A 24,161-nucleotide genomic window follows, 5' to 3' on the forward strand; every position below is an offset into this window, starting at 1 on the left:
ATTCTGGCTCCCAAGGAAAATAGTTCCACTAGTTTCAGAAGATCCAAGACTGGTTTGCCACAGGTAACAGCATGTTACAGCTCCAAGTTAGTATCCTTTGAGGAATAGCACATACTACTTCACTTCTCCCTCTCCTAGACCCCACCACCAGACTGAACTGCAAGGGTGAGAATGATGAGGAGCCACTACAAGGACTGAAGAAACTGGGCTTCTCCTGAACTGTCTAGCCCGGCATGGTGCAAAGTGGTGATCCAAGGACCAGGGCTAGTCTGTGAGCCATCAACTTCTGGTCCACAGAATTTCCCAGGAAACTGGGCTAAAAGAGATGGCCCAGTAAAGCCACATTACAGGCAGCTTGGGAGCTTGATATTTACACACCGCACAACGCCAAAATGTCTGGAAGTTGCCCTGGGGCAGCAGTGATTACACGGGGCGCCTTCAAGATACTCCAGGGGCATGGTGTTTACATGCCGCACGCCACTGGAGCACCCAGAAGCCACCCTGGGGCTGCAGCGGGGCCACCAAAGGCAGCCCTTTACCAGCCCAAGAAGGAGTGAGGAGCTTTTATTTGGGTTGGCATCAGGGCGGATTGGGGACATGGCATGTCTTTTCAGGCTGTTTCAGCAAATCCATGGATGCTCAAGTCCCATTAAGTACAGTGGCAGAGTCAATGTACCTTGTATAAAATGGCAAAATCAAGCTTTGGGTTATGGAACTTGTCAAGCCATGCATGGTTGAATCTGTGGATAAGGAATCTGTGGATACTGAAGGATACTGTACAGGTGTGCCAGTGTCCAGCATGACCTCAGAGTCTGTTGTTTTCCCTATTTTTGTAAGAACAGTACTTTTCTGGTGCAAGAATATTTGGCGACCAGTGTTTATCCCTCTTTTATAGAAGGGTCAATAGAAATCCAGAAAGACCACCAAAGTGACATATGACAGACATTGTCAGGCTTGTGGATAGTAAACAAAGGTGTTAAAAATAAGTTTAGTCGGATTCTTTATTTTTATGTAAAGAAGGGATACTTTTCCTATTAATAATGGGCCTTTCATGCCATCTAATTATAACATTATGATACCACTGGGCAAGGGCCTGTGGAATCCTGGGTTTTGTAGCCTAGGGAGGGGTATACAGTGATCCTAGCTAGAGAATTCTTAATCCCCCCCCCCCCGCTGCCAATGATAAATCCCAGGATGCTGCTGGATGGTGCCTGTTTATCTGTTCAAGTGGGAGCATAGTGCTATACCGTGTAGTGTTCAAAGATATAGCCATATTAGTGTGTAGAATCAGTATGTAGAGAGATCTTGTAGCACCTTTGAGACTCACTGAAAGAAAGGAGTTGGCAGCATGAGCTTTCATAGACTTCCATTATGCATTTGAAGAAGCAGACTGAAGTCTACAAAAACTCATGCTGCCAACTTCTTTATTTTAGGTGGTCTCAAAGGTGCTACAAGAGCTCTCTACAACCATGTCGTGTGAAAGGGCCCAACATTTTCCAAACAAGAATTTCATCCAAACAAAACCCCAAGTAAATTTCCAGAGGCACATTCGGGTCTTTGCAGCAGCAGCATCATTGCAGCCATTCAAAATACAAAAACAGCCCACCCAGCAGTAGGACTGGAGAGGAGGCTATCTTTGGCACAGGGCGCCCAGGCCAGGGCACTAGCAAAACAAGGAAGAGAGGCTGTGTGGTGTGTTGTTGTTGCTGTTGTCCTTGGCAACCAGGGTGGCTGTTGCTGGCTATGGTGCTGCGGCTGGAGGCGGCTTTGTGTCAACTTTGTTAGTGTTCTGTGTCACCATGAGAACCAGCCTCACCACTCATTCTCCTGGGGGTGGCTTTGCTGCCAGAGAGAAGGGCCTCTCCATGCATCCAGACGGGGCCCAAGGCTTTTAGGACCTCTCTTGGCCTTCCCCCCAGAGAGTGTCCCCAAGGCCTGCTGCTTGGGGGGCAAGGAGGGGGCTCTCCTTCCTGCTCACCCTCCTTGCCCACCTCCTGGTGGCACAGCCCTCAGGAGCAGGCCAGGAGCAAGGTGGCCGACCGTGCTCCCTCTGGCCCTACCCTCAAGCACAAGAGGCACCGGAGCTTGGGGCCCTGGCCATGGCAGCCTCCAACACTCCCAAGAAGTCCCCCTTCAATGTGCGCCTCCCTCGGCGGCGCAGTGTCAGCCAGATCTGCCCACCGCCTCGCCGCCCCATGACCCTGGCAGAGCTCTATCCGGGCTGCGAAAATGAGCGGCTGGGGGTGGCCCGTGAGAGCATGCTCCAGAACCACCTCATTGCCAAGGTGAGCAACACTGCAGCGACCGGCAGCAGGTTGGCAGGGGAAATGGGAAGCCTATAAAAAGAGATTTTCCATGGCTGAGCCCACTGATAAATGACATCTCCCCAGAAGCAGAGAGACAGGTTTGGGGGCTGTGGCAAAGTAGGGATGCCCATTTAAAAGCTTCCCTCTGGTTGCTTGCTTTCAATCTTGCTTTGTCAGTATGACAGTGGGCCCATTTGTATCCACTGGGGTTTGGTTCCAGGACACACACACACCCATAGATACCCAAATACATGGATGCTCAAGTTCCATTAAGTACAACGGCATAGTTAAATGGTGTCCCTTGTATAAAATGGCAAAACCAAGGTTTGGTTTTAGAACTTCATGTATTTTTTAAATGTTCTCAAGCCCTGGATGGTTAAATCTGTGGATAAGGGACCCATGGATACTAACTGTAACACATGTCTTTACTGCTTTTCCACGGCAAATGCTCCCAGGGCAGTTTATGATGGCAAAACCTGCAAAATGTTTTCCTAAAAGAATAGTTCAGTGTGTAAACAGTTATAAAATCAATGAAATATTTCACCAAGGTCACTAAGTTAACTGGTAATTGACCACGAGGAAGATAAATAAAATGGTTCCTCCCCACCGCAGGGCAGGGAAGTCTTTCAATGGCCCAGGCTGGAGTGGCAGCTGGGGAGATTAGCAACTGAGGCTCACAGACCAAAGCCCAGCAGCAAAAGGCAGGAGGGTAGTTGAGGGCTGGCCTCAGTGCTAGTGGGCCCAGAACTGTCCGAGGAGCCCCAGCACAGGAGGCCTTGCTTAGCCTCCCTGACTGGCCAGATAGCCTTTCCTGCATTGAATTTACTCAGTCTCGCTTTTAGAGCCGTCCACATCGTTGGCCATTACTACAGCTTGTGGCAATGAGTTTTCACAATTTAATGATGGGAGCTGCAGTCCAATAACACCAAGAGGGCCACACATTCCCACTCTTGAGTTAAACCAGGGGTGGTATCGAGCAACCCACCAGATATGGTCAGTCTGCAACTCGCAGCACTAGCTATGCTGGCTAAGAATGATGGGACTTGCAGTCCAGTACCACCTGGAGGGCTGCATGAGGGCAGCAAGGGAGCACACAAGCTCCATGAGCTGTCAGCCTGTTTCCAGACACACTTCTAAGGGCTAGTTTTGACCCATAAAGCCCTACAGTTAACTAGAGGATGGTGAGGTTGGTCAACTACTAACACGAAGATCTGAGCCTTTGAGGTGCTGACTGCAGATGTTCCAGTGAAACACTAGAGAGCAGCACATGATCCTATAATTGTTTTGCGGAGGACATAACTTTCCTTCCATTGACCTCAAGGAAGCATGGGCAGAGTTTGGAAACTCATGTTTTAAAAACAAATGAATTTTAATTCTGTTTCCAAGACACAAGACACAAGAAAGTAGTTAGCTGCTAGTTTTACTAATGCTAGTCTTGCATTAGTTTTTAAAATAGCATTGGGTGCTACAGGCCTTTGGCCTGTGTTGCAAAACACCCTCCGCTCCTATCCACCTTGGGCTTGAACCCTGTGATATTCCTCCTCCACCAGTGAATGAGGCCCTATGGATGTAACTATAAAAGGAACTAAACAGTTGGAGCTCTAACAGTAACAGACCCTAATTTTGAGAGCCAAAGGCCAAGCAAAAGAGGGTCTGGGGAAGTATTGTTTCAATGTATTTTCCTGTAATTGTTACAAAACTTGTTATAGCTTTGTTTTATTTGTTTTAATAATAATAATAATAATAATAATAATAATAATAATAAAGAGCAAAATGAGTGAGAAGTTATACTCCATCTCCTCGATGCAGTATCTCGACTTCACATAGTGTCTAGGTCGAGGGAAGTAATAGTGCCACTCTATTCTGCTCAATATAAGAAACAGATTTGCAGTACTAAGTATAATAGATTGTGAACCAGAAGAGCTTTGGTCTGAAGCCAGGGACATAAAAGGTTAAGAGGTGATATGATATGAAAAGAAAAATGAAAAGAAAAGCAAGGTGATCCTTTTGCTTCTAATCTAGGCTATTAAAACTCTCTGTGCCTTCAGGAAAGGAGCCTTGGCATCTCATGTGGCTTACATCTCCTTCCCCTTGTCCCCTTGCAAGTAAATATGTCTATTGCCATGTAAGCACACATACTCATGACTCACCCTTGGCAAGAGTCTGTAGAAGAGAGAGTAATGAGAGCAAAAAATGGATTAACCACTTACCTGTTGTTGCTGCTATTGTTATCGTTATGTTCCTTCAAATTAACTCCTACTTATGGCAGCTCTCCCCTAAGTTTTCCTTGGCCAGATTTACTCAGTGTAGGTTTGCCACAGCAGCCTTCCTTTGGACTTTATCAGACAAGGGAAATTGGAAATATAATCCAATGGCAATCCGAACGCAATCATGGGGTTTAACGTTATTGCGTGATAGACCACCACACACAATTTTGGGCAATGGGAAGTCATTCCGAACGCAATCATGGGGTTTCATGTTATTGTGTGAGAGATGATCACACGCAATTTCGGGCAATGGCAAGCTATTTTTGGGCAATGGGAGGTCAGTTCGAATGCAATTTGAATTCACGTAAATTCACTGAACTAGCAAATTCATGTGAATGCATTCTGGCCCCACTTTCTTTTCATTCCTCCCGTGTGATAAACTCCTTAGAGGCCGGCAGAGTGTGGGGTTTCTGTGACAGAGCAGAACGCCAAGCCCTGTTTCCCCAAAGTCCTAGTCCAGTGCTCTGACCGCTCTTCCACACTGCCACAGTCTGACTGCTTTTCAAGCTTTGACCGGGTGTTTTGCTATGTTTTGCACCATTTTGTCCGTGCCAGAAGCCTAGTTCTTGCTTAATCCTGTGTCCAAGAGAGAGCAAGGATGCCATTTGCTGGCTTCAGTGGGCTCTGTGTTTTTTTTAAATCGGGAAACCAAGTTTGTTTTCATTTCTCTGTTTGCAGCAAGCAATGGCTTACATAATCTACAATTAGAGAAGTAGGTTTATAATATAACAGCCTGCAGTGGATTAGAAGGGATAGGTGAAAATTTCATTTCGTTTTCTTTTAGATGAGAATTTAGCAAAATTCATACATTTCTTTGTATTTTGGACTGGTGGGAAGGGGGGGGGGGAAAGAAACCCTGAGATTTCAAAAACGTGAAGGTGGAAAAAACAAAACAGGTGGCTGCTCTTCCAATACTCCTTTTGGCAGCATTTGCTTGACTCATTGTCCGCTAGAGGGAAGCCTCTTCTTACTTTCCTTTTCTGAGATGCTTTCTTTCTCTAGTTTTGCCTTCTAAAGGAAATAAAGTTTCCCCGCAGATGTATAGGATCTGCACCATGACTGGTCGGCCAAAAAATAAAATTGTACAGCATAGTTCTCTCTGCTTTGGTCAGGCGTCACCTAGAATGCTGTGTCCAGTTCTGGGCATCACAGACCAAAAAGGATGTTGAGAAGCTGGAGCATGTCTAAAGGAGGGCGACTAAAATGGAGAAGGGTCTGGAAACCATGCCCTATGAGGAACGACATTGGGAGCTGGGGATGTTTAGCCTGAAGAAGAGACGGTTAAAAGGTGATATGTTAGCACTGTTTGAATATTTGAAGGAATATCATATTGAGGATGGAGCAAGCTTGTTTTCTGCTGCTCCAGAGAATAGGACCCAGAGCAATGGATTCAAATGATAGGAAAAGAGATTCCACCTCAACATTAGGAAGCACTTCCTGATAGCAAGAGCTGTTCGACAGTGGAACACACTTCATCGGAGGGTAATGGAGTCTCCTTATTTGAAGGTTTTTAAACAGAGGCTGAATGGCATAATTTGACTGTGTATTCTTGCACAGATTGGACTGAATGGCCCTTGGGGTCACTTCTAACCCTATGATTCTCACTCTCTCTCTCCAACATCCTCCCCCCAAACACACACAACTTGAACCAACCTGCTTTCAGTTCTTTGAAGCACCCCATCCAATGGATCTGACTGAAACTCATTTGAAACTCGTTTACATTGTGCAGTGTGGACATGAATTGGCAACCCATGCAAACGTTGGTAAACGCATGTCAAGAGAAGGGCTTGGAAACATTGGTTTACAACTTCCAGTGGATGTTTGTTTGTTTATTTGGTTGGTTGGTTTTTAAAATTAGAATAAAAAAGAGCAACTTCTTCAAGCTCTTGTGAAGGAGTGCTTTCTATAATGTCCTGAACGCTACTGATGGGTTTCGGATGGGTCTCCAGGAGCACTTTCCTTCAATGCGTTATAGATGGGACTGAGTCAAGCATGCCAAGAGGGACATTGTCATCAAGCCCTGTGACTCAGATCAGGCATCACTCCAGTGTGCTGCATATTTGTTCTTAAACATATCTGCAACAACACTAGTTTGAAATATACCCAGTGTTTGGGCTATCATGGTCAGTGTTTGGTCATACTTTGGGCTGAGATTAGGGCCTATGTTTATCTTAAACTGGCTCTGTCCAGAACAAAAAGTAAGTGACTTTTAAAATTTAGACTCTGGAAGAGAACCGCTTGGGATACTAGGGGCCATCAGTCCAACTCCCTGGCATGCAGGAATCCACAACTAAAACGCTCCCCAAAGATGTCCATCTAACCTCTTTTTAAAGACCCTCAAAGGAGAAAAGTCCACTGACCTCAATGTCTTTTCAATTCCCTTTCCAAATCCTCCATGGCACCCCAAAAGAAAAGCGCCACCAGAGAAGAAGAGCAAAGAAGGTTCACATTTGCATGTCATTTTCAGGTGCTAATTTATAAATGATATACATGCAAAGTTAGAAATAATTGCTGTCACTTGGCTAGAACAGCAACATAACTCACCAATTTGGAGAAGACTACTTTTTAATGGTTAAGAATCTCATAGGGCCTGAACACACAGGCTAAGCCATTAGCTTGTTGCCACTGGAACACAATTCACTAGAAAGAGGCAGATTACATGAAAGCGGTATCTGGATCCCTTATATAAAAGGTGGCAATGTGAGTTGGTGAGATGAATTGGGTTCCTTGAAGCTGCAAAGCAAGAGCCTTTCAGGACCAGTGGCTAGCTGGTTGGCTCAGGCCAGATGTAACCTGATTTTTTCCCTCCTAAATGTGTCCTGAATACAGTGAGGTGGAGTGTAGCAGCAGCCATCACCATATATAACAAGATTCTCCAAAAAGACTTTTCATCTTCTTTTTAAAGAATTGAACTGATATTAAGTAGATAAAGCTCGGGAGCTGGTGGAAATTGGATATTTAATTTAGCTTAAATTATTTTGTGCACACTGGTCTGGAGCTGGGGATGTTCAGCCTGGAGAAGAGATGGTTTCGAGTGATATGATAGCCCTGTTTAAATACTTGAAGGGATGTCATGTTGAGGAGGGAGCAAGCTTATTTTCTGCTGCTCCAGAAACTAGAACACAGAACAATGGATGCAAGCTGCAGGAAAAGAGAGTCCACCTCAACATTAGGAGGAACTTCCTGGCAGTAAGGTCTGTTCGACAGTGGGACACACTCCTTCCTTGGAATGTAATGGAGTCTCCTTCCTTGGAGGTCTTTAAGCAGAGGCTGGATGGACATCTGTTGGGGATGCTTTGATTGAGAGTTCCTGCATGGCAGAGGGTTGGACTTGATGGTCTTTGTGGCCTCTTCCAACTCTATGATTCTATGAACTTAAAACAGAGCATTTCTTTTATTTTTGGGACAAGATGAACACAAGACTCGAGAAATTAGAAGCAGAGAGAGATTAAAACTGACAGAATCCTTAGTTTAGACCAAAGGTGGGCAAGATGTAGCCCAGGGGCCATATTTGACCCCTAACAATGCTTTGTGGCCCTCAGCACCTGCAAAATCCCTATGTAGTCTTTTCGGACCAAAACAGAGAGTGAGTTGCAGCTCCTGGGTGCCTTTTTAAAATAGGTTTCAGGGTCTCTCTTTATTGTTTAGTATCAAAAACTGTCCACATTTGAAAATCAGAACTTTACCTTTTGGTTTTATCTTGCAGTAGTCTATGTGGCCTCCCTAGAGTCCTGGGACATTAGTGTGGCCTCCATCCCTGCCACAGTTGCCCACCCTGGTTAAGACCTGCAAGTGTGTCCTCCATCACATGCAGCCTGGCCTTTAACTCCATCTTAAAAGAATAACAGAATAATCCTGGTGCACCCTTGCGGAGCAAACAGGTGGGGTCACTTTCTAAAAAGTGGCATTGTGATCAGCAACTCTTGCCAACAGCAGCCATTTCATTCTAACAGGTAGCTTCCCGATAAGGTTTGACAAAGCTGTGGCAGCTGTCAAGAACAGGTACATATGGCACAGAGTGGGGAGAGAGGATGGGACTGGATGGGATGGGATGGGACAGTCCCTGGGAAAGAGGGACAGTTGGAGCGTATGAATCAAAAGGATAAAATAGTTATTATCAGCTTAGCCTCCGCCATGAAAAGCACAGTCCCAGATTGCTCTCCTAGTTAGTTAGCATTTAGATAGGATGGAACAGGCGCTGTACAATAGACATCAAAGGCAGACTCTTGGGCTCAGCAAGAGGGATTAATTTCTTTAACCAACATGCCTGCCTTCGCCCCTTCTCATTACCCTGTCTTGTCATCCTCAATGTTAGATTTGATTGAAGATTATACCATTTAGGCCTTTCCCTCTGTTTGCCACTGAAAAGCGGAGAGCGGGGGAGAGAGCCCCACGTCGGACCCTATTGAAAGTGTACATTCTTTGGCTCAGCCCCTGTCAATACCCGGCCAGCCGAAGCTCCTAATTCTGCTTCATTTAAACTTCATCAACTTTTCCAATCAAGTGGAAAGATCTTGAAATAGGCTCCATAAGCAGAAAGCCAAAAGCTTACCTTTTGTCAGATAATTTATTCCGTTTTTTCCTCCCTCCTTCCCCCGCGCGTTCTTTTCTCTCGTTCTTCTCTTCCTCCCCCCCCCCCGTCCGTGGCAACGACACCCCTTTTCTTTCTAATTCTTCTCCTTTTCGCTCCCTTTCCCTGATGCTGAAAATGAGATTACAGTATTTAAATGACTATGATAATCAATCCAGGGACCTTGAGCCAAGATTGAGGTTAATTTTTCTTAGCAGAACAAAGAAGCGTGATGCCCCTGGGAGATTGGAAGTGCAATCTGTGTTTGTGTAGACCCCCCTTTTCTCTGTTCAGCCCCCTCCGCAACCACACACACACTGAAAAGGCCCCATTAGAAACCCTTTTCTTGTTACTAACTAGGAGGAGGTTGTTGCTGAGAGTTTTCCTTTTTTCCAGTGGGGTGGACAAGGTGGGCCCTGGGAGAGAAGAAATGCAATTTGGAGCTGATAAACAGCTAACAGCCTTCAATCAAGAATTTTAATGGGGAAAGAAGTCACTTATTTGGTGGCGCGATCGGTGGCATAACGAAACAGCTCTCTCTCTCTCTCTCTCACTGTAGTTATACTTAAACACACCTTTGAATCTCTCCTCGCCCTGACAGTGATGTTGTGACTAAGGATCATTTTGAGCAACAAAGCAAAGGGTGCTGCACTCCTGAAAACTTTGGAGGAGTGGGGGAAATGAGCATCCAGCTCCAGCTATGCGCACAACCGATGCAAGGTTTTTAATGCAAAATATCTAGGATGAGCAAATGCAGGCAAGGTAGAGAGTCAGAAATACTTTGTTAGTTGATGCTGGCAATGCGCTATGCACATTCCTACCATTGGGTGGGCTGAAGCGGAAGAACAAACCCTGGAGAGGCTCACCTTTGTATCTCTGCATGAACATTAGTTCTTGTCAAGGTGGTCACTGACACATGGTATTTTTTAAGAAGGGAACAAAAGAGGATAAAGAAGTTCATAATGTGTAACAGTGTTCATTAATACGCAAATTTAGAAATAGCCACTTTAAAATTATTTAAAATTACCATTGCTTTCTGTCATTTCTTCAGAGTATTTTAAAACTCAGTTTTGACAGACAATGTTCAAGACGGATAACTTTCAAAAAGTCACTTTCTAAGTTCTGAAAAATACAGCACATTTTGTTATAGCAGGGGAAACCGTTGCCAACGTTGGCCGGTGGGTTTGGATGTTAGTCTGGACATTAAAAGAGCTATGCAAGGTGCTTAATCTTTTTGGGGCTGGGGTTCAGGACCCTGGGTGAAGATCAATGGGAGTTGTAGTGCACTGTACTGTAATCCCCCCCCCATTTTAAACCAAACAACGGGGCTCTGCAACCACATTAAACAGTGGACTCACTGCTCCTAGAAACTTCTAGGAAGGACAACTGACTTGCCTGGAGGTCTGTTGACTGCAATAAAGGCATTGATTGATTGATTGATTGATTGATTGATTGATAACTGACCTCTTTTGTCAGAAAAAGGCTGGTCTTGGAAGGCCCTGGACCCCACAAAAACAGCTGTGGGCATAGCCCTTTGCCCAGCCTGGCACTACCGCATGTTCAACACACCGGTTGATCCTGCTCCAGCCTGTCTCCTGGAAGGCAATGTAGATTTCCTTTGCCTCTGTCTCAGCTGCCTTGTTAAATCTGTTTTAAGCTCCGCTACCTGGTGTTATCTTTTATTTCTGTCAGGAGAGGGGAATCTGTCATGTTTTGTACACAACATTCATTCACCAAAGTGAGGGCTTGTTGTTCTTTTTCTTCCTGTCTTTCCCTCCCCCTTTCTCTGTAGCAATTTTGAGTAGAAAATGAAACCATCTTTCAAAAGAATGAGCAGCATCAGTTTTGGACAGACTTATTATGAGAGGAAAGATTGCAAAAGGGACCGGCGGAGGGGGGTTTGGAGGCTGGAAAGAAAGATGGCCTCCTCAGGTCTACTTAGAAAGCAGCAAAGTTGCAAAGCATGCAAATTCCAACTCGGGGTCATCACTTTGTTTGCGTTTACAGACGCCCTGAAAGGAGATCAGGTCATCACAGGGGTCCCTATGCCCAGTGACAGAGGCATTCAGAGGAGAAGTTGGACACAACCTACCAGACTCCTCTCTTTTGCACTTTGGCCCTTAGCCTAGGCTTAGCATATTTTGAGAAGCAGCAGAAAAAGAGGACATATTTACCAAAGGACAACTTCAAACCACTGATCACTATGGCAGCTCTTGCTTTCAATCCCCTCTGGGCCATTGTGAGAAAAGACACCAATCCTGAGTTATCTAGGCACCACCTTGGCAATGGTGGCAGGGAGTCTTTCAGCCCTGACCCATCTGGAAACTGGTGAGCCACTTGGCAAGCAATAGGTGACTGAGACTGGCTGCTTTGGAGGCTTCCGTCTCCCTCCTTTAACCTGGCATGGCTCTTTTCCTACCCTGCTCTACTATCTGATCACCCACTTCCTCCAGTCCAGAAAATCAAAACATTTAAAAAAGACATCTGAGCAGAAATTGTAGCTCTGAAAAAGAGGGCATGTCCTGGAAAAAAAGGGCATATGGTAATCCTACCCCATGGAAAAGAAGGATATGGTAATACTTCCACATCTGAAGGGAAACAGTGAGCAGTTAATAGGGGTTTCCCATTTATCAAGTGTTACTTTGCCCTTACGTGTGTCACCATTATGCACAAGGATCTTGTAGCACCTTCGAGACTAAAGAAAGAACTCAAAGAAAGAAGTTGTTAGCATGAGGTTTTGAGCACTTGAGCCTAATTCCTCAGATGCATGTTTGGAGTGGAGAATCCAGAGACAGACCTATATAAGCCATTTGTGTGTGAGAAGGTCAGTTCAAAGTCAAAACCTTGTGGGTTTTGATGAGGTGACAAGTTCAATTTTAATGATGGTTTCAAAACCGTTCCCAGAAATGGCCTCCCTGGAACACATTGGGAACACATTTGGAACGCCCGGTGGCGACGGCGGCTTTCCGCTGTGCGGTAAACTAGCGTTCTGGCCCTCATCACGTTCCAGGCTCACGCCCGTGAGAACACATTGGGGAACGCTTTTACCCTAGTGCGGTAATCTCTAATGTCTTCCACTGTCAAACAACTCTTACTGTCAGGAGGTTCTCCTTAATGTTTAGGTGGAATCTCTTTTCTGATTATTTGAATCTATTGCTTACTTAGTGAGTAATCCATGATAATAAAATTCTTCTGACACACTTTCTCTCTAGTAATTAAATACTTGCAGAATCACTGATACCGTTAAGCAAGGTGAGGTGGGCTGGGGATGGGCAGCAGTTGTGTGCCAGTGGGTTTGGATGCTTTAGATGCAGTTAAGTAGTGGCCCTTGGTGCACTGGACCCACTCTATCTACTAAAGAGTTACCCAACATGCTGAACCCAATACTTGGAAAACCCCAGCAATTTTGAGATTTCCTTTAATGCCATCAAAAACCCAGAGTGGCTCCACTGCCCCACTGGCATGGGAGCCAGGAGTGATGGACTTTTCCACATGAATGCCAGTGCTGAAGAAAGAGTCGGCAGCTGATCCGGTTGGGGTTCTATACATGGCATTGGAAGGGGCACCATCTTGTTCTCTGTCTCAAAATATTTTAGGCGAGCTATCCTCATTTGGAGTCCTGCTCCACAGAAATGGATGGAAATCCCATGATTTGACAGAGCGCAAGCTGTCTTTATTTATTTGATGTGCCCCCGAAAGGCAAGACAAGATTGGCAGCGTACAAAAAATGGCTGCTTTAGTCCAACCACGTTTTCATGGCTTCTCTCTCCAGGCAAGATGTTGTTTCTGAGTAGTGTCACACCCGGTGGGTTTGTATGGGTTTTACACACATGGCCATAAATCAAAATGGTGTCGATTGTGAGGATGTCCAGAATTCCCTTGATGGCAAGATGTGTGTAGAGAGTTGTAGGAAGCTGGGCCTTCGTTTTGGGTGAGCGTTTGTACATTGTTGTTCCCTCGGTCTTTGTGTGCATTGAAGAGGGGCAGGATGTGTTCTCCTACCTGACGTCTTCTCACTTAGAACTAATATTGACTTGCCACGGGGAAATTAAAACTCCATTCAGAGCGTGTGCAGCGGCTGCCTCGCCATTACAGAGGCCGGGTTCACAATTAATTGGGTTTGTCAGATATCACTTAACAGTCCGGGCAGGCAGAGAGAAAAGAGAGACAAGGCTACCCTCGGCAATCATGTCTGAAAATTATGCCATCTAAATAAGCTAATGAGGTGATAACGGTGATTATTAGCGGAGTCGGAAAATATGGTTGGCATCGCCTTAAAAAAACAAACAGAAGAAGAGTTAATAGCCAAGTTGGCTTAGCGTCGTCATAAAGCAAACCAGCATATGGCTACATTAAAAAGGGTGTTGGTGTTATAACAGATTAATTATATTTTATGTAAACAGCTGCTTCTCTTAATGGCAACTTCCCTTTTATGGCATCATTGTTTATTGTGCTGCACTACTCAACTCTCTTCGTCTGGGTTTAAGGAGCCATTTCAAAGTTTTAGGGTTGCTTTTTTGTTTTTTTAAATTAAAAGCCAAAGTTAGCCTGTCAACCAATTTGAAGTTTACTAATGGATTTGCTGCATTGTCTTGCAAAGTCACTATCTGTGTTTATGCCAAGTTTCTGGATGTTTGTCTTCTTGGAAAACATTTAGTACAGACATAATAATAAATAACTAGGGTGAACTTTTTTGGGTACCGCAACAAAAGATTGCTGGGTGGAGTGCTCCCTAAGTGCTCAGGACTTCAGCAATTCTAGTCCTTTACGGAGAAATGTAAGGTACTGCCCTTGGAGCAGAAAAATGAAATCCACAGATATAGGATGGGGGACACCTGGCTAAATGAAACTACATGTGAAAGGGATCTAGGAGTCCAAGTAGGCCACAAATTGAACACGAGTCAACAGTGCGATGCGGCAGCTAAAAAGGCCAATGCGATTCTAGGCTGCATCAATAAAAGTATAGTGTCTAGATCAAGGGAAGTAATAGTGCCACTCTATTCTGCTCTGGTCAGGCCCCACCTGGAATATTATGTCCAGTTCTGGGCACCACAACTCAAAAGGGACATTGAGAAACTGGAGCGTGTCCAAAGGAGGGTGACTAAAATGGTGAAGGGTCTGGAAACCATGCCCTATGAGGAACAACTTAGGGAGCTGGGGATGTTTAGCCTGGAGAAGAGAAGATTAAGAGGTGATATGATAGCCCTGTTTAAATATTTGAAGGGGTGTCATATTGAGGAGAGAGCAAGCTTGTTTTCTGCTGCTCCAGAGAACAGGACCCGGAACAATGCATGCAAGCTAAAGGAAAAGAGAATACAGCTCAACATTAGGAAGAACAATAAGGGCTGTTTGACAGTGGAACACACTCCTTCCTTGGAGTGCCATGGAGTCCCCTTCCTTAGAAGTCTTTAAACAGAGTCTGGATGGCCATCTGTCGGTGATGCTTTGATTGAGAGTTCCTGCATGGCAGAATGGGGTTGTACTGGATTGCCCTTGGGGTCTCTTCCAACTCTATGATTCTTTCCTCCTGCCGATCCACCCATCAAATATTTGTTACTACCCCTGAGAGTACCTCAGTCCATTGTGTGACCCTTTACATGAACAGAACTGGATCCAATAGCTTGAAAGGACAGGAAGGGAAACTCTGACAAAATATTAGAAAGCACTTCCTGCCCGTCAGAGGTGTTTGGCCGTGCCATAGGTTCCCTCAGGAGAGGATGGTGGAGTCTTCCTCATTTGAGCCTTTGAACAGAGGTTGGATGGCCATCAGTCAGGAATGCTTTCATAATTGATTCTTGCATTAGGAGAGGATTGATGGCTCTTAGAGGTACCTTGAGTCAATGTGGTGTTGTGGGTTGAGCGTTGGACTATGAACTAGATAATATTTCAGAAGCTGCATGCCATGCTTTCTTCTTGATATTTAGTTGTATCTAAGTTCCATTTAACTGTATGTAAAGGTACGTGAGATTTCACTGAAAGAAACTTTTAAAGATTACCTTTCTTTTCAGCAGTGAGTGGTACCGTTTGCCTATTAAATATAAGTACGCACACACTCACACACACAATACAGTTAGATTTTGTGCCTTCCATAATACAGTACATTTTGGGTCTTCTCTAAGACACTTCAAGAGACTTTCTGTTATATTTTCCATTAAAATTTCCATTAAAAATACCCATAAAATAGATTTACACATAGACGAGGCAAAAAAGCGTCCTTATCACTTAAATGCTGCAAAACTCTTTATTGTGAACAGTAAACCCTTTATTGGGCATCGCTTAGCATTGTGCTATTATAGTCACCCAGGTAAACTCAGTAAATTGCTCTTTCCTTTTTCCATAATGCAAAAATGTGCCACTCATATCAATTGTCTCAGATTCTTAATTCTGCTTACTCTGTGATGAAGAATCTCTGTTAGCTTTGCAGGACCATATTCTGTGTCTTTACTAGACAAATGAGTTCCCCCAAAGTCAGGTGAATTCACTCTTTAAGGCAATGTATTGCCCAGTTCTTAATCTAACAGATTTTAATTGATGGTAATCGAGGTCTAATCTGCACTGGAGAAATAATTCAGTCTGACACTGCTTTAACTGCTATGGCTCAATGCTATCATGCTGGGATGTGTAGTTTGTGGTGACCCCAGAGCTCTCTGGCAAAGAAGGCAAAATATCTCACCAAACTACAAATACCAGGTTTCAATAGCACTGAGCCATGGCAGTTAAAGCAGTGTCAGACTACATTATTTCTGAAGTACAGGTTAGACTCTAGTTTATTTCCAGTTCCAATTCTCTGTGATGCCTTCAAAGACCTAGCCGTGTTAGTCTGGAAAATCAGTATACAAAGGAATCTTGTAGCATCTTTGAGACACATTTAACAAAAGAAGCTGGTAAGGTGAGCTTTGGTAGACTTGAGCCTACTTCCTCAGAAGCATGGGGAAGAAACTGAAGTCTACTTAGACTCAAGGCTCAAGTCTATAAAAGCGACTAGATTCCTTTTTTCAGTTAGTCTCAAAGGCGCTACAAGATCCCTTTGCATACAGAGAATCCTTCAGTAACTTTATAATGGCACAGCTTGTGAGATTTTGGTCAAATGTAAGCTTACTTAAGTGTAGCTTGGTGCCAGCATGATGTAGTGGTTTGAGTGTTGGACTATGACACTAGTGTTCAGTTCCCAGCTCAGCCATGCACACCTCCTGGAAGGCCTTGGGCAAGTCACACTCTCTCAGCCTCAGAGGAAGGCAATGGCAAGCTGTCTCTGCAGAAATGTTGCCAAGAAAACTAATGATAGGGGTTAGGCCTTAGGATCAGCATAAACTGGACACACAACACACAACACAGCATGCTGTACAACCTACTGGGTGTCTTGGTAAAGTCACACATTCACAGCCTCAGAGGAAGGCCATGGCATGGCAAGAGGTGGTGTGTCCTCTTCCACTCCACAATCTCCTGCACAACGGTTGTGCACAAGGGCATGACAGACTGTTTTGCAACCTGTTTGCGCAACAGTTTCCATGGTTTAAAATGGATTTGATCTTGATGCCCTTTTATGTGAGCTGTGAAAATTCACCAGTATTAGTGATGAATGCACAAATGTCCCTAGAGCTAGTCCAAGGTCTATGCTCACTAAGCTTCATGGTCGAGGAGACATTTGACCCAGTCCAAAACTAACATCTCCTTCACAGAGTTATTGTTACATCTGAAAGGGGCACAATCGAATGCATATCACAGCATTTCCACAGGCCTCCATTCTCCAAATGTAAGAGCACAAAGAACAGGCCTTGGCCCTCATCCTAAAACCCTGGATGGTGCTGTGGTCTCTTTTGTTACATCTGGCCCTTGTGTTTAATCCTATTCACCTCTGCCTCCCCTCCTTTCCATGCACTCCAAAGGGTAGCAGCAGTGCCACGAACCGGGAGCAACATCCCCACACCTGTCCCCTTTTGCTTGCATTGTCTCCTGCCTGCAATTTCTGGGTGATTCACAGCTAATAAACAGCCCCGTCTTGTACTTTTCAAGAAAACTACCAACGCGCAGTATTTCAGGGAAATAGCAACGCTACATTAACAAGCTGTCAGTTGGCCTGCAATTTCCCTGCACCCAGCGTGGCCAAGAGGTACCTTGTCACTTGCGGATCAGTGCCATTTCCCGTGAAATATCCGCATCCCTGCATAAATAATGAGTGCTTCTACACAGAAATCTCACCCCCTGTGTGCACACATACACCGATACACACATACTTCCCCTCTTGATCCAAGGGGGCTGTTTTGCAGACACTATTTATTAGCTGCTATTTGCTACAAATCTGCCATGTCAACCTGTTTTTCCCCCTGTTTGGAATTACAGCTGTGGAAGTAACTTTGTCCCAGCATTCACCTGTTGGCAGGTCCCTTGAACCTCTGACCTCCCCACTTCAAAAATTTGCTTCTGTTCCAAGCCACCATCCAATGCCATCTTGTCTTGGAAAGGGCAAAGTCCCCAAAGAAAACCCTCTTTACCTCCACAATGGATTTAAACATAGGCCCCATACAGACAGTCCAAAATAAAGCTGCTTCGGATCACTTTGGAGGTATACTGTTGCAATGATGCATGCGTCCTAAGAGTCCGGAAGCTGTGCCAAAGCTGTGCTCTAGTCCTTAGGACTGGATCTTGGCTTTGGCATGGCTTCCGGACTCTTACTACACATGCATCATTGAAACAGCATGCCTCCAAAGTGACCCAAAGCAGCTTTATTTTGGCCTGTCTGTATGAGGCTCCAGTTATCATGTCACACCTTAATCTTCTCTTCTCCAGACAAAAGATACCCAGCTCCAAAAGCCGTTCTTCACAGAGTTTTATAGTTTCCAGACCTTTCACCATTTGGTCGCTCTTCTCTAGACAGCTTGTTAACATCCTTTTTGAATTGTGGTGCCCAGAATTGGACACAGCATTCCAGGTGACGCCTGACCAAAGCAGAATAGAGTGGTACTATTACTTCCCTTGACGTAGACACTGTACTTCTATTGAATTTCATTGGGGTTTTTTTAGCTGCTGTTGACATCAGACTGTTGAGTCATGTTCAACGTGGTCTTTTAGGACTCCTAGATCCCTTTCACATATTCTATTCTCAAGCCAGATGTCCCCCATCCTGTATATATGCATTTCATCTTTTTTTCTTCCTACGTGTAGTACTTTGCATTTCTCCCTGTTGAAATTCATTTTGATAGTTTTGGCTCAGCTTTCTAATCTGATAAGGCCATTTTGACTTCTGATCCTGTCCTTTGGGGTATTAGCAATCCCTCCTAATTTGCTGTCATCTGCAAATTTGATAAGCATGCCGTCTATTCTTTCCTCCAAGTCATAGATAAATACCATAATAGCCCTGGGCCCAGGACAGAACCCTGTGGCACCCCACTGGTCACTTCTCCCCAGGATGAAGAGAGCCACTGCTGAGGATTTGGTCAATCAACCAACTAGAGATTTAGCTCACAGTTGCATTGTCTAGCCCACATTTTACTTGCTTTTTTGTAAGGATATCACTGGGGACCTTGTCAAAGGCCTTACTAAAATCAACATACGTTACATCTACAGCATTCCTTTCATCGACCAAGCTTTTGTGTGTGGCTATAACTTTTGTAGATATATTTGCAAGGCTGGCCTGGAGCACCTCCTTCACCAGAAGAGATGTCAAAGTGCTTGATTCTAATTTTTTTTAAGAAAGAAAAATGGTTTAAGTGAGTTATGACAGGTTTATAAAATGGAACATGTTTTATGCAGAGAGTATGTACAAAAAGATTAGATGTGGTGGAAGTACATAAAGAATTTTCTTTCCTTCTTCCTCACCAATAATTTTAGAACTCAGAGCCATCTGATGGAATTGGTTTGTGGGGGGTTCAGAAAAGATCTCTTATTTAATTTTAGTACTCATAAACTGCTTCATATAACAACATTTCTCAGAGGCTCGCAATTGTAGTGGTTTAAATGCTTAACTAGGACTGTGGGAGACTAGGATTTTAATCCCCACTGGGGGAATACATTTATGGCAACCCTAAGGTGATGCTATCACAGGATTTTCTTGACAAGATTTGTTTGGAGGACATTCACCGTTGCCTTCGTCTGAGGCTCAGAGAGCAGGATTTGCCCAGTGGATTTCCAGGGCCAAGCAGGGATTCAAACCCTGGTCTCCTGAATCCTATTCCAGCTCTCAGGATGTATGTATACGCTTCACAAAATGGACAGTTTACTCATGGGACTTATTGTCACACAAAAGTCCACTGGCTTTTAATGAACCAAGGGAGAAAAGATCTATCAGCTACTATGGGATTTAAACGCTAAACGGAACCTGTGTGTTCAGTGGCTGCTGCATATGTTTGTATAGCAGGAATCAGCAATGGGACCAGGCTTCCTGGACATTGTAAGACAATGAATCTCTGATTCCATCTCTTTGTCTCTTGATTTTTGCTTTAAATTTGGAGGCCTGGTCTCTTGGTCTGTGAAATGATAAGGATGGAATGCTACTTTTGTTTTCTGGATCAGGATAATCATTTTATGGACTGTTTCCAGGTTCACAAGCCTTCATTGCAGAATCCTGAACTCAATCCACTTACAATTTCATTTGTTACTTCTAAAAGGGGGGAAAAACCTCCCATGTTTGCTAACAACCCTTCTGTAACATCAGGGGCAGGTATATTGCCTTTAGTAATTTATCCCCAACTCCTTTGGAATGGCATCCCTCAGTGGCTCAGAGAAAGCGGAGCAGTTGTTTTAATAGATTTGGGGTTTTATTGGTTTGTGTGTTTGCAGCAGGGCATAATAATCATAAATTATAAAACTAATAAGTAAATGGCAAACAACCCTTTCCAGTTCCTTTCCTCAACTTCAGAAAGTGGGAAGGGGGGGATAATTTATGGATATATTCTTGCAAATTTAGGAGTGTAATAAATTACCCCGTTTGTTTTTCCCATCCAATTTGAGGCAGTGCATCTGTGTTTTGCAAGCAATAAACCCTCTTTCAGGATGCATTCCTCAACTAAGCCATGAACAGCAGAGGTAGACTCCACATAACCACAGAAAGAGGCCCCGTAAAGTAGGGGAATCGGGTGTCTGGTTCGCTCAAAGGACAGCAGCTTCAAGCGTGATTAAGCTCAGCATACCTTAATGGCAGATTAAACTCAGCATACCTTAAAAAAGAAGCCCATGGTGATTCTCGAATGGGAGTCCTCCTCCTTGAAGTTGCTGGAAGAAGGAGGTTTGTCCTATGCACTTTCTTCCATCTCTGGCAGGAAAAAGGAACTGCAGGGAAACAAGAGGGGGACCAGCCAGGAAACCGCCAGAGAGGGACAGGGTCTTTTCCAGCCCCACTCAAAGGTTCCAGCTGTTCACTCACCAAGAGGATGGTGGTGGTGGGATCCTCGCTCTTCTACTGTGAGGAACACTTCACCCAGCTTGACCATAGGGATGCAGTGGGATGACAGTGCTCATTGTGAGCATTTCCACAGCCACACCTCCAGCCAAGCAGTGAAGCCTCCAAAGCCAATGGGACACCCTTGGGCTCTAATGGAAGCTTTCACAGAATCCCATTGTCCTAGACATGGAAGGGACCTCATGGACCACTGAGCCAGACCTTCTGCTCAGTGGAGGATCTTCAGTTACAGCAGTGATGGCGAACCTATGGCACGCGTGCCAGAGGTGGCACTCAGAGTCCTCTCTGTGGGCACACATGCTGTCACCCTAGCACAAAGTTTGCCAGAGTTTCTTACTAGAAAGCCAGAAGGACGTGGCACTTTGCAATAAATAAGTGGGGTCTGGGTTGCAGTTTGGGCACTCGGTCTGTAAAATGTTCACCATCATTGAGCTACAGCATCCCCAGCACAGAGCTGTCCAGCATCCTTTTTAAGACCTCCAGAGAAGGAGACCCACCACCTTTATGGAGGCAATTGGTTCCATTGCCAAACCACCCTCACTTTCAATACGTTCCTTCTAATGTTCAGTCAAAACCTACCCCCCTGTAACTTAAAACCATCAGAGCTGGTCCTACCCTCTGGGGCAGCAGAGAACAAAGTGCTATCCTACTTGCTAAGCCTGTTGGGACAATTCTTCACACCATAATAATAATAAAATTTATATATATATCCTGCTTCTCCAATTGGATCGAGGTGGCTTACAACATTAAAACAGCATTAAAATACATTAAAATACATAATAATAATTAATATCATAAACCCCTACAACCCAAAGACCCACCCACCCTCAAAGTTAAAATGACACTTCAAGACAAATACCAATAACTAAAATCAAGCGGATGGGCAGTTGGTGGAGCAGTCACGTTGATCTGGGAATGGCTGCCGGAAGAGATCTGTCTTGACCGCCTTTTTAAAACAGCCAAGGTTGGGAATATTCCAGATCTCCTCCAACAGGTCATTCCATAGTGTAGGGGCAACAGAAGCAGAGGTTCTTTGAGAGACCGTAGTAAGCCTAGTTTTTATTGGCTGCAACAATAACCCAAGGATCTAAGCATGTGGGGTGGATTATATGGGAAGCTCCTTTAAAGTTTGGACTAAAACTCTGGACAGATTCCCTGCCCCACAGAGTTGAATACCAAGCAGCTACCACACCTTCCAAGTAGAATTCGGAAAAGGCTGGCAGGTCATCAGCCTGAGTCCCGTCCAGTTATTTCCAGCCCCAGTTATGTGTTTAGTTAGTAGATCTTTATCAACCATTCAAACCATTCATCACTCCCTGCCTCCGCCCCCTAAAACCTGAATGATTCTGACATTCTGCAATTAATTGGGTGTCCTCTTTGACTCTGCTGTGATGAGCAATTCCTTCACTCCTGTTCTCTGCTTTCTGTTTGCTGTTCTTGTGTGCCTTCAAGTTGTTTCCGACTTCTGGTGACCCTAAGGAGAACCTATCATGGAGATTTCTTGGTAGGTTTATTCAGAGGGGGTTTGCCATTGCCATCCCCTGAAGCTGAGAAAGTGTGACTTGCCCAGGGTCACTCAGTGGGTTTACATGGCCGATCTGATAAATAATTAATAATCCATAGAAGGCCTTGCCTAAGTAAATGCAATTCAATGGACTAGCCCCATCCATGGGCCACGTGACGTTCTTGCAGAATTCCAAGCAATTGATCTGGTAGTAGCTTCACTCATGCTGGCTCCTCCTCGGCAAGGTCTGTTCTTCTGGGAGAGTTACTTTTTCAGACTGTAATTCCCAGTATCCTTCAACCTGCATGATTGCTAACTGTGCAGCCTGAAAGAGTCTGGGCCATCCCTGCTCAGCCATGGAGACACTGGCCAAAGTTCTTGAATGTCCTTATGTCAGATGGGAACAACTGAGATTATAAATAAATATTGGAGAAAGTGAGACTGAAACTGCTCCTGATCCTTTCCTCCATCCCAGGCAGAGCTAAACAAAAGCACTTCACATATCTTAGCTCTATAATCCCCAGAGTACAGCCCTTAAAGTGACACTAAATCTATCCTGCTGTTGTAGATGGGGAGTCTGAACATAAGGGACAGAAACATACTAAAGATCAGCCAGAGAGTCCGTGGCTGTGCTCATGTGGGAACTGTAGTCCAAAGACTCTTTCACTCTTATTTGCAGCTGTGCTGGTGTTTGAGCTGGGGACTTGCTGGCTCACATTTTGGTATCAGAACCATCCCTACCACAGAATTATGTAGTTTCCACCCCAGAACAGAATGGCACCTAGCTGACTGCTGACCGGGCATCAAATCCAGCTTCCAAATCTCTGGCCTGTCACGTCCATGCCTGCTTCAGCTAATCCTTTGGCTAAGGCCGCCTTCTATGCCAGAACACAATTATTCTGTGAAGCCAGGCTCTTAACAGAATTATGTTAGCACAGTGCAGTGTATTAAAGGTAAAATACGCCATAATTTATCAGGAGAGAAGGAGGAACTGGGGGGGGGGGGGGTAGGGTGGGCAAGGAAGAGGTATTTCGGCTGCTTACCCCCCTTAAGTGAAGATAGGGCTTGCCAACCATATGCAAATCTCCTGCCTTTTTTAAAGTGAACCATAGATTGTGGTTTATTGTTCTGACATTTAATGACTGGGAAAACAGTAAATTAAGCCACAGGGGGAATCCCTGGTGCTTTTTGTTGTTGTTGTTTTGCAAAGTGGATGGCTATCCTTGCAAAAAGAGAGCTTTCTGCATTCATTTTCCTCTGAATCTCTCCTCCTGTTTTTGACTCCTGGTTATTAAATCCCACCAAACAAAAGGTGTTCCATCATCCCCCTCATCCCACCTTTCCAGATGGAAGGGCTTGGCCTGTGAGGTCTGTGTCTCTTGTAAAACAATCTTACACTAAAATTCCAAAAGCTTTGGATAACAAGGAAGTTGTTAATTGAGATTTAAATATAACAAGGGGTGGCCCAGTCCTCAAAAGTTCAGGGAGGCAATTCCAAGAGTATGGAGCAGTGAATGAAAAAGGATGAAGCTGAGCCAAGGAAGAGAAACCCTTTGGTTGAGTGAAAAGTCTAGAGTTCCTGGAATGCAGATCTTGGAAAGGCTGGTAAAGAGGAATAAGGGGTGAAAGACAGTAAAAAGTTAAAACAAGAAGTTTGCACTGAATACTCAAAGGATATGAGTAACCAATGAAGAAATATCAAAATGGGATGCATGATCAAAACAGTGGGCCAGAAAGATAATCTTAGCAGCTGAATGTTGAATAGAAACTAGAGGACTAAGGTGAGAAAATGGAAGACCAGTCAAAAGAAGATGACAGTGGTCAAGGTGGGAAATGACCAAGGCATGAAGTTAGCCAAGACTATATGCTTCTTTCATGGGATAAATGGGAATATTATTAACAGCGATGGAGAATGTGGGTTGCAAAGAAAGTTTTGGGGAAAAAATAAGTAGTTTTGTCTTTGCTGTGTTAAGATTTAGGCAACGATGAAGCATCCTTGTTGAGACAGCTGAAAGACATGAAAGTGTTTGATGTCAGAAGAGAGTGAAGAAATGCAATGGATATACATGATATTGAATACCATATGAACTGATAAGATAACTCAAAGATAGTCTATTGA

General features: G+C 44.4%; 1 protein-coding gene across 1 annotated transcript in view; it reads left to right on the forward strand.

The window, feature by feature from the left end:
• Window positions 1-1,823: 1,823 nt before the first annotated feature.
• CFAP77 (cilia and flagella associated protein 77) overlaps window positions 1,824-24,161 on the forward strand; it is a 78,090-nt gene continuing 55,752 nt past the window's right edge. The window contains exon 1 of the mRNA XM_089537031.1: window positions 1,824-2,285. Coding sequence (XP_089393157.1) covers window positions 2,100-2,285 — 186 coding nt within the window. The 5' untranslated portion in view covers window positions 1,824-2,099. The remainder of the gene's footprint in view (window positions 2,286-24,161) is intronic.

This window comes from Sceloporus occidentalis, unplaced genomic scaffold (assembly GCF_023333645.1).
Source record: "Sceloporus occidentalis isolate IW3139 unplaced genomic scaffold, rSceOcc1.0.p SCAF_8, whole genome shotgun sequence".
NCBI lineage: Eukaryota > Metazoa > Chordata > Lepidosauria > Squamata > Phrynosomatidae > Sceloporus > Sceloporus occidentalis.